Here is an 11,136-nt window from a genome sequence, read left to right as displayed (position 1 = left end):
GTTTTTCTCTCTATTGCAGTTCTTTTTGTTTGTAACATACTAAGACAACGATTTTATCCCTTGGAGGATGTTCTGGTAGGTCTGAAGATCTGAGTTGTGTTCCATCCTTGCCCATCCTGCTCAGAGCAAGAAGTTTTCTGCTACAGGCCCAGTATTCATATTGGTACAATAGTGGTTCTGTAGTAAACAAGCTTGAGGGAGTTGGACATCCCAGCCACCTGGTCTGGTTTAAAATGACCGGGTGAACATTCCCCCCATTCCTTGGCCAGGCCTCTGGGCAAAAAAAGATGCAGTTTTGTTTGTTTGTTTCCCTTTGTGTGCATGGTATCCCCAGCTGGGGATGCTGCTGGAGCAGAAAAGGGGTTAGTAGAGGTGATGCCAGGAGTGTTGAATTTCCTGAGAACAGATGGAGCTCCAGTACCTGGGAAAAGCTGTACCTGGCCCATCTTCTCCACATCCCCAGGGGATCTGACGTGTACTCTGCTGCTGCAGAGGAAAAGGAAAACTACTGCACTGGGAGTTGCTGCCCTGTGATTGAATATTGATGTGAAAGGCTTTATTTCAGGTTCTAGAGCAGACAAAAGAGCAATAGAGGTTGGTTAGGCAGTGGCACAGACTCCCAAGATGCCTGGATGTTATTTATCTTGGGCAGGACCTCTGATATTTTTGTCTCATGTACCTGGAGAGGGAGGAAATCCCCAGTCGTGTTTGACAGTCCATTTGGTGAGCAGAGGAGATGGTTCAGGTCTAGTTAAAGTATTGAGAAGAGCCTGTGCCCTGTATTAAGAAGTAAAATAAGCCCTTAAATATTTCTCAGACCACTGTGGAGGCTTCCTCTGCTGACAGACATTGGGGACACCCAGACAGGCAGTGCATGAGACCATGAAATCTTTGAGATAAAACGAGCAGTTTCTGGCATCTGCAGGTGTAAAACATCCTCAAAGCTGCTAGACCTTGTTGGAATTAGTTCTCCCTCTGGAGCTCTGAGCAGGTGTGACTTGTCCTCTGGAACTCCCCACTGGAGTCAGGATTGTGATGATGCTGACGTGCCATCTGCTGCTGGGTTGGACAAGTACAGCAGCATTTCACACCTGGAAACATTCAAAATGCTTCTATACAGCAGCAGAGTGTGTGGTTTGGGTGTCCTAGGAAAAAACAAACAAAACCAGACACAGAATTCCCTGTGAGTGGGTAAGATGAAACCTGTGGCATGGTTGGAACAAGCTGTGTGCCCTTTATTCCTGCTGTGGCACCCACCTGCCTAGGGCCCCCTGCCCACCTTCCACACACACTGCAGGGAGGCTGCAGGCCAGGCCTTGTCAGGGCTTTGCTTGAAGCATGTTGTTGTTAAATCTGTTCCCAGTGGAGTTTTTGCATGTTCTTAGATGTAAAGATGTGCCTAAGTGCAGGATAGGATGCCCAGAAATCTCCGTGCACGGATCCTTTATTCTTTGGCAGTTGCTTTCTCTGGGTTCTCCAGAGATCTGAGGTTGACACAGCTTCCTCCTATTTACTCCTGTCTCATAGCAACCCTGCACAGTCACTGCTGCTCTCTTGTGACTGGCTTTTCCATTAAAACCCCAAGATCCAGTCTTACAGTGCCTGGGAATTGCAGTTTATTTGCTTCACTGGGGAAAGAAATGTCCAGGTTTCCATGTCTGGGAAGATCAGAAATGAATAGCCATATCCTGACACTTAGATTGTACTTAACATCTCTGTATAAAATCCATAGATCTGTATCTAAACCTGCTGCCCAGATGAATTGAGGAATCACTTCTCTCTGTCATGCAGAAAACAGCACCTGGAGGTTGTGATTCTGCAAAGATTTGCCCAGGCAGGACACTTGGCATCATCCCCACCAAAGCAAATGGGGGATGCCTGGCTGTCCTGGTCATTGCTTGTGCTGCTCTTCAAAGCCCAGTGAAATAGAAACATATTTGGAGTTCACAGCTTTAAAATCTGAACTCCTTTTTTATCCTGCTGTGTTTATGCTGCCCATCTCCCTCTGTTCTGTGTGGAGCTGAGCTACTTGGCAGCTTTCTGTACATAAGGGCAAACTAACCCTGTGTCCTTGGAGCCTTTAACTGGCTTCCACTCTCTGAGCTTAAATGTTGCTGCTGCTTCTAGAGCCACGCTTCTCCCAAAGCAGGGTCTCCAATTTGCAGATTTTTGGAGTACCCATGTGAACTTTAAACAGAAATACTTTTACTGGAAACTGGGCATCAAACTGTCTTTATGCATGAGGATGATGCCCCAAAAATGTTTGCATCCATGGAGGAGGAGAGAAGCTCCTTCCATCCTGATGTCTGGGCTTCACACTGGGCTGGTCACCATGAGGTTACATCCCTTTAGACACAGCGGGGGAACGTTGGACTTGGAGCTCCCATGGCACTGCAGCCTGGGCTGGGCTGGCATGAGCTGCTTTGTCTCTCTAGTGAGGGATCAGTGGTTTGGGTGCTGCATGTCAGCTCATCCATGTCCTTCCAGACTGTGGGAAGTGTCAGATAATCTGATTTTAGCCCAGCTTTGCTCCCTTGCAGCCCAGCAGAGTTGCCTGTTGTTTATTCTGGCCCTGCAGCACATCAGGGAGTTGTGCATAGGAACTCAGGTACCTGAGCCCTGCCACCTCCTCACCCACAGGCACCTGAACCAGCCCTGCCAGTGCCTGCTCCCAGAAGGTCCTGAACTTCCTGGTGGTCTCCCAGCCACGCCATGTTTGCTCAGCATGCATGGAATAAAACACAAGTGCTGGATGCTTTGTTCTCTGTTTGTGCTCAGTTTACGTAAGCGAGGTTGGAGCAGCGCGGGGTAGGAGCGGCCTGAGGGGATGGGGACCAGCAGCGTGGGCTGGGGCCACTGTCAGTGTCCACTGGGAGACTCCTGTATTGCTGTGCAGCTGTGCATCCACCTCCTGTCCCTGCAAGTGTACCTGCATTGGTGGTGACTCAGTCACAGAGGTGAAATAAAGAGCTGTCTGAAAGCCTGTGTGTGATGGTTTATGAAAGATTCACTTAATCCTCGCTTTGTTCCCAGCACAGGTACCTCGGTTTACAGAGCTCAGTATTCACAAAGGGTTTTCACTTCACAAAACATCTCACTTCCCTTCTAGAAACACGAGTCAAATGTTAATTTATACCAGTAGTTGTCATGCAGAGTCTTGGCTTGGAAAATTACAGTCCTGTGTTGCCACACACAGGTCTGTGTGAAGAGCCAGTGCTCCCCACCAGCAAGTGAGCAGTTACTTCTGGGGAATATTCTGGAAGAGCTGAAAGTGAATTTGCAAAGCTGCAGCTGAGCTTTTCATGCAGACAGTGATCCCACTTGGAGGATAGATGGGAATGCACCAAAAATAGTGGGAATAATCCTTCCATTGCAACAACTTGAAAAAACTGCAATTGTCTGCAGAATTATTTTTGCATACATGTGATGTAAAATGTTGCATAGAGGGGATAATTAGGCTTGAAAATGTCATACAGGGGTTTGGTATTTGCATTTCAGCAGTAACTGAAGTTTTCTGATATCAAGCCCTTACGTTGTGCTTGGTGATAAATGTCGTGGGACAGGGGAAGTGGAGTCACCTGCACAGGATCTGCACTAAAGCAGCTCTCACTCAGCTTAAAGATACAAATGGGGTTCAAATTTACCAAGTTCTCATGTCCAGTAAATGAACCTCGGGTAGGTGAAATGCTGTGAAGAGTGGCAGTTCCAAAAGGAAAGGTTTGGGGATTCTCCATGGTGACATTCCCGGGGTCAGGAGGAGCTGACCATGGTCATGGATTGTGGGACTGCTCTGGCAGTGCCAGGGGAGCTCGTTCAGGGTGTCAGGTGTTCAGTGCAGGGTGGCAGGTGGTGCATGTGGGGAATCTCTTGTGCTCAGCTAAATTCTGGCTTTAACTGACACAGTTTACATAATTGTGTAGCTTTAAATTAGGTGCTCCAGAAACCAGTATGTGGAGGTCCGGAGGGTTTCCCTGCAATCCAGCTCACGGTGACTTCACAGGGTCTCTGCATCCAAAAGCACAAATGAGCTGCTCTGATGTCAGACTGAGGGTGACTGGCTGTTCCTTACACCACACAGGGATGCTTGGAACCCCCAAATTAAAGCAAGCAAAGTGGTTTTGCCTTTAGCATCCTCTGTGAGGTGACACAGGGTAAGGGACTCACAGGGTACTCACAGCAGAGGAGCAGGGGATGGTTAAACCCCTCCTGAGCTCACCAGGCAGTGCCTCAAACAAAGCCTTGTGTGCAGGGAGCTCAAAGATGAAGCAAATTCTGGCAAATGTGTCTGTACAGGTAATCAGCAGCAAATCCTGTTTTCCTTCTGCAGAGTGCTAAGTTCAATAGCTTAATCCCTGTGAGGTGAGACTGCTTGGGATCCTGTTTATACATTGCTTTTCCTCTGTGTTCTTTCTCTGTGCACCTGCTCATACCATCTTAATGTTTCTCCCCTGCTTCTCCCCTTTGCCCTGTGTCAGTGAGTGTATTTTTGGAAATGTTGGATTTCTCAGTCTCTGGATTTTGATGGGAGCATCTCCTTCTTCAGGTGAACTGTCATGCTGGAGTCTGCTGGCTGTTCTCTTTTGAAAAGCTTTAAACTGGCACTGCAGCATATCCCTGGGGTAGAAGCATGTTTGTTTTTCCATCACTTGCGTGTATTTCTGTCTGCAAACAGCAATTTCCACGTTCCCAGTCTTTCATACTTCCCACACAGTTCAGGAGATGTCCTGGTTAATTGTCTGCTGATCCTCCTCTTGGTTGGATTCTGAGAGCTGCTGAGAGCTGCTTCATTTTGCCATTTGCTTGTATTTACCACCTGATTCTATCCCCTAGAATGAACTTTTTCTCTGCAGCTGTGGCAAGATTATAGACTGTTCATGGCACTTCCTCTCTAGTCAGATCTGCAGCAGAGCTCTCCAGCCTGGGGTTTGCCAGTGACGTTGATTCTTTACACAATCTGTGTTCCTGCTTGTGGCTCCACAGCCCTGGCTCCTGCAGTAAAGGGATTTTAAAGTTGCAGAACACACAGAAAGTGATATTTCCTAGGAAATTTGCCCTGTTGAAGGCAGAGTGGTGAAAACTGAGGTTGGAGCTTCCTGTTCAGCCAAAACAGGAATGGTTTGGGCTCCCACTGCCTTACCCAGAGTGTGCTGGGAAGAGCTGGACTGTGTTTAGAAGCATTTGCATAATGGTCTTCCAACTCTGCCATGAGATGCGAGAAGTTTTTCTCCCTCATCTCCCTCCTGACCTCAGTGTGTGTCTGGGGTTGTGTGGATGTTGTATCCTCATCACTGACAAACTTCATCTCCCTGTGAGCTGGGCATCCCTTGCTGCCTGTTGGTCTTTCTTCTGCTTCCTGATGAAACCACGGATAACTGATCTGAACAATAGAAGTTACAAAAGAAGTTCCTGTTAATTTGAGACCTGTGACTAGATCTGACATTTAGGTGACTCACTTCAGGATGTAAAGGAGGGAAATGGATTCTGTAAGAAGCATTTTGGGGGTTTTGGTAAAAGCTCTGGTTGATTTCACTGGAAGCAAATGGGTGTTGTCACCTTGAGAAGGTACACATGGCATTTGTGGGAACACAGATGGTTTTTTTCTTGGGGTTTTTTCTGGCATAGCCTCTTACCCAGTTACAGCCCCATATCTCTGGGAAATACTGTGGTGGCTGCAGGGACTGGACCTGCAGGTGTTGTAGCATCTATGGGGAATTCAGGTGTAGAAAACACAAGTTATTTTGGCCTGAAAAACATCTGACAGAGGTAAGTGCCCTCTCTGGGGAAACCAACCAGAGAATGTGTGGTTTAGGAGTGTCCTTGGAGCCACAGTGGGGTTGGTGGGAAGCCTTGGGCTGGGCTGGGCATTCTTTGGAGCTGAGCACTGAGCACTTTGTTTCTTGCCTGTTGAAAATTGATTATGTCTCCAACTTTCTTTCAGGGTTTCCACGGTCCTTATCACTTCGGACAGTCTTAAAACACAAAAACACAAAACGGGTATCGACAAGAGGAGAATTTAAGAAAAAGCTGACTTTTGGGGGAAGGGAGGGGGATTCATGTGGCAGACAGACACAGCGTGGACCCCCCTTCTCTGCCTCCGTGTTCTGGAAAAGAAGAAAAAAACAAAAGCCCAGTAACTTAAGACTAGCTGTTTCCAGAGGAAAATCCAAAACCTGAGTATGCATGTGTGACTGCTGGATTTCAGAGTGGTGTAAATGCTATGAGGAAGAAGAGACACCAACACTATGGGTTTTTAGAAATCATCTTCACACGTAATTAGGTAGCTTAAAAAGAAGTTTAAAAATGAAAATTTAAAAGCCATCTTTAAAAAAAGAATATTTTGCCTACAGAGCGGTTGTAGTTTGAGCAAATGTTTAATTTCTGTTTGTTTCTTGTTCTTTTTTTTTGTTGTTGTTTTTTTTTCCTAAGGGACAGCGTGCATTTTCCCAGAACGTCCTGGTTTGCTGCCGAACGGGACTGGCTCAGCACCCGCTGGGGCTTGTGCAGGCACTGCTTCTGTCAGGATTTTTAATGCCAGGTTGGGTCTGCACCCAGCACTGTGTTTTTAACAGCATCTGCTGATTTTAGTTACCAACTTTTTATTCTTTTATTTCTTCTTTTCCTTTTGGTTTGGGTGTTGCTCTTAAGTTGTCCTGCGTGTCCTTGGGAGCCACGCTATGGACAGGTCTCGGTATCAGAATTGGAGAGGGAGACTCTGGGACTTCTGGGATAACATGGAGGGCTCATCTCCCTTCCCCCTTGTACATGAAGTACACAAATACACACCCATGTTAATAAGAAACTGATTTATTCAAGTTCCTGAGCTGTCCTGTGTGGTTAGCAGTTTAAAATCCCTTTTTGTTCACTCTCGTGTGCAGTAGCTGTGCCTGGAGCTGTGTGCCAAGGGGAATCTCTGTAGCTGTAATTCACCTGCTAGTAGTTGCAAAGCTTCACAGACATCCTGTTCTTTTCATTTGGAGTGTCCCCTCTCTCTTTCAGAGCATAAGTTTGCATTTGTTTTTCCTGTTCTGAGGTGTAGCTTAGAGGCTGATCCATGTGTTCTGGAGCACAGAGCAGGAGTTGGCACCACCAGCTGGGTCCCACTGTCACCTCCTCTTCCTCTGCCTTTGTCCTCTGGGCTCAGGGCTGCTCTGAGGCTCCGAGTGGGCTCTCAGGGCTCATGTCAGGGGAGGGATTGTGAAAGATTTGGGTGGCTCTGCTGTTCCTCCAGCCTGTTTTCCTCCCTTTCTGGACTGGGAAGTGCAGTGTGAGGGAATGTTTCTTGGTCTCAGGCACTGTGCTGAATTTATTCTGAGTGCTGTCCCCACAAACAGAGGGGAGTGAGCCTGGCAGCACCATCCTGCCCAAACAAACCAGGCTGGAACAGCCATCTGCCAAAGATACAGGAATATGCAAAGCTCCCTTTACCTTCTTCCAGATCTTCCCAGTGAAGGCTTTTCCCTGTGTCAGAGCTGCACACTGCATGGCTTTGCCCTTGCTGCTCTTGGCTGCTTTTGTTTTTGTGGCTGGTTTTGAATGGGGGAATCTTTTGTTGCAGCTGGTACCTGGATGCACATGGATGTACCTCATGGGGCCAGTGGGAGTTCTTGTGTCTAACAGAGGAAGGATTGGGTGATGGATTTTGTTTATATTTCAGAGGTTCAGTTGTTACAGATCACCATTAGCTGAAACCTCCCTTCAGAAATCTGTTAGCTGGGACAAACAAGTGTAGGATCAGAAACTGCTGAATAGAAGCGGCACCACAGCATTTGAAGTCTGACACTTGCACTTGCTGTCTGGTGAGCACCTGGCTGTGCCCTGCACCTGGGGGAATGTTGGAATGAACCTGCTGAAAGTGCTGCTCCTTGGAAGGTTTGGTTCTTGTGCTGTAACAACATTTTGCCTTGGATTAGTTGTGAGCATTGATGTGGGTGGTGATTTGCAGCCCCACGGTGTGGTGTGGGCAGGTGGAATCTTTGCTCACTCCCTCCTTTCCTCACAGGTGGCTCACGAGCCCCACTGAGGAAATGAACATCACACCTGCAGCACTGCTACTCCCTTCTGAGGGCACTGAACCCCTGGAGACAGCTCTTGGTCCAAGTGGTGAGGTGATTCCTTATCTTTATTAGCTCCTTGTGTCAGCTGCATAGTGGAAGGGAGGAGAAATCAAGGTTGAATCTGAGAGCTAGAGCTGGTGCTGTGACCTTTGCCTGGTGTCAGCAGAGACATCTGGGAGACCCTTGCACTGGATACCCCCACACTGGCTTTCTGCTCCCAGGCTCCTGTGTCCTGTGTCCAGGCTTCTGCTCCTCCTGTGTCCCCTGGCTGCCACACTTGTGTTCCTGTGCTCCTCCTAAGGCTGAATTTATTTCCCTTGTCTTGAAGAATCAAAACCTGCATGTGCCCCAAGTAGCCATGTGCTTTCCCACTCCGAAGGCACACACACGTTTGCAGTCCATGGTGTCCTGATGACAAGGGTCCAGGGTGTGAAGAAAGGCAGGGCTCTGACATCTGCAGCTCTGGCTGCTCACATCCTGCTCTGCCCAGGCAGCTGACGCTCCACAGAGCGCTGCCTCTTTGGGGCCAGGGTTGTGGCCCCTGCTGTGGCACTGGAAGGATGTTTAAAACGGGTTGCTCTTTCTCTGTGTTTTTCCTTGAGTAAAAACTCTTTCACTGAGGCCAAAGGTGGTTTTATCTCCTGACTTCTTGGAGCTTTGTGGTGCAACTGGCCCTCAGATTGCTCGTGGTTCAGGTGTCCAGCTTTTAATGAGGAGATTGAGAGGAGTTTGGCAAAGTTCTGCCCAGGTGACCTCATGACACTGCAGTCTGTGAGGTAAAAGGTAATGTTGGGCATCTCTGATGGTCTCTAAGTGGGTCTCTGTGGTTAGCAAGAGCCACTTGGACCCTGTCACTAACACAGCTCAAGCAGTGTCACCTCCCAGCCTTGGCAAACTGGAGCAGGATGTCCCTGGGACTGGCCCCGAAGTGGCAGTGCCATGGGAGGGGTGAGAGAGTGGGAATCTTCTGCCCACACTCAGGAGTGCTGGATTGAACCCTGCCAAGGCTTGGGAGCTGGGGCAGAGCCGTGCAGTTGGAGAGCAGTGGTGTGGGTGGGAAATGCACGCTGTCCCACGTCTGGGTTTCTGTTGTGTTTAATTTTTTCCGTGTGTGAGTGCGTGGGTGGTTCCCAGCCTGTCTGTGCTCGCCGGGGCAGTGCATGTGTAGCACGGGATGGTGTGTTGCCTCTCTGAGTCTGGGAGAAGTCTTATGATAGCACATTGGGGGTGAAAATAAAGGAAGCTTTTTCCTTAATGTATAAATGAATATTTGTATGATTAAATTAACACAGAAAAAAAAAAAAAAAAAAAAAAAAAAAGCTCTGTAGCTGTTGAGAGTTTTATTGAAGCTGCAAAACTTCTGAGTCTGCCACCTGGTTTGCTCCATCCCCAGAATGTCACCAGATACTCAGTAACAATATCTTAAACCCAGCTCCAGCCCTAATTTAGTCTAAATTGCTGTGAAAGCAGACCCAATCCAGTGCAAGCTGAGTTTATCAAACCACCTGTCGAGCCCCTGGGTGGGGAGAGGCCATGGGGGTGGTTGTGAGGAGGGGGAGGGAGGGGACTCCGGATACCCTGGTGACAAGGTCAGGTCACCATAACAGCCCCTGAGGAAGAGTGGGATGGTCTCAGCAGTCTCCACAAGAGAGGCACAGCCCACAGCCATGCCACAGCTGTGCCCCAGGTCCTCCTTGTGTGGCTGATCCACATCCCAGCCCTTCCCTCCGAGCCTGGTGCAGGGTGGGGTGATGCTCACACTTCAAACAACCCTTCAGAGGGATCAGACCTTGCATCTCCTGAGTGGCTTGGGAAGGCAGGAGTGGGAGTTTGAAGGGAGCAGGATTGGTTTGGGGTTTTCTCACAGTCCCTAAGGAAATAGCTGGTGCTGTATATTGGGATGGGAGCACAGGAAGGTCTCACTTTGCTGGGCACCTGCACAGTCATCCCGGGTGGATTTGAGTTCCCTGGTGAGGCCTTGCTGCTCAGGACACCCAGCCCAAGCATTACTTGGATAAACTGCACCATGGAGCAGCTCAGCTTTGCTTACCTGGGAGTTTGTTACTAATCCCCACAAGAAACCTCACTCTGTGTGTGCTGGCTTTGCTTTTATCATTTGAATAAATGCCTGGAGCTTTCATGTGCCGGTTAAGCTTGACTGAAAGCCTGACTGGGAACAGACATCCTGCTACCTGTGCCTGGGGGTGTTTGTTTTGTGCCCTGAGCAGAACTCGGGGTGCTCACGGGTGTCCCGAGGCTGCTGTGTTTGGGCAGGGGAGGATCGCCCGCCCTGCGCGCTGCCCAGCTTTGCATTTACTCCCTATTTGCTCGAAAGAATCTGTTTATCTTTAGGGTTGCAACCTGTCAGAGGTTGCCAGCACAGGACAATCCCATCACACCTTTAATGGTATCTCCTGAGCAGGCAAATACCCGGCGGGATTGCCGTGGTGGAGCTCATCCCACGATCCCTGCGGAGCTGGGTGGGTGGGCAGGAGGCCAAGGCAAACGGGCACTGCAGGCACCTGGGAGCTGCTCGGGTGCTGCTTGTGCTGCTTGTTTATTTTTTTAGGGGGACCAGATCGTCGTCCATTAAAAGTTGCAAAATTAATTGTGGTTTTATGCAGTTGTGGGGTTTTTTTAGTTCCCGAAGCAATGGTAATTGGAGGGAAGATGTTTGCAGATTTTTGTGATGGATTACAGGGGTGAAGATGTGCTCAGCACCCAGGGCTGCTGGGGCCCATGCCCTGTGCTTTGTTGGGTACTCATGCCCCTCAGGCTGGAGGGAAGAGCAGGATCTGCTCCAAAACCTCCCCAGCACCACTGCATGTCCTCACATCTGCAGGCATGACCTGGAGAGCTCCAACGAGCACCTGCCCATCCACCTGGAACAGAGGCAGAGGGAATTTTTATGATTTTTGTTTATTTTTCCTCCTCTACCTGCTACATCCTGCAACAGCAGCCCGTGGTGTGCAGCACTGTGCTCGTGCATCTCTGCAGATCCCTTGGGAGGCACAGGGGAATGTTAATGGGCCAAGAGGGAAATGAAGCCAGGCCGGTGCTGGGGCACTACCAGGGATCCATG

General features: G+C 49.0%; 1 protein-coding gene across 1 annotated transcript in view; it reads left to right on the top strand.

Moving 5' to 3' along the window:
* ILRUN (inflammation and lipid regulator with UBA-like and NBR1-like domains) overlaps positions 1–9,345 on the top strand; it is a 28,711-nt gene extending 19,366 nt beyond the window's left edge. Inside the window, exon 5 of the mRNA XM_033080026.1 lies at positions 5,939–9,345. Within this exon, the coding sequence (XP_032935917.1) occupies positions 5,939–5,974 (36 nt within the window). The 3' untranslated portion in view covers positions 5,975–9,345. The remainder of the gene's footprint in view (positions 1–5,938) is intronic.
* The last annotated feature ends 1,791 nt before the right edge of the window (positions 9,346–11,136 follow it).

The sequence above is a fragment of the Catharus ustulatus genome, chromosome 25, assembly GCF_009819885.2.
Source record: "Catharus ustulatus isolate bCatUst1 chromosome 25, bCatUst1.pri.v2, whole genome shotgun sequence".
Taxonomy (NCBI): domain Eukaryota; kingdom Metazoa; phylum Chordata; class Aves; order Passeriformes; family Turdidae; genus Catharus; species Catharus ustulatus.
Note: the sequence above shows the minus strand (reverse complement) of the source record. Positions and strands in the feature narration are given on the sequence as shown.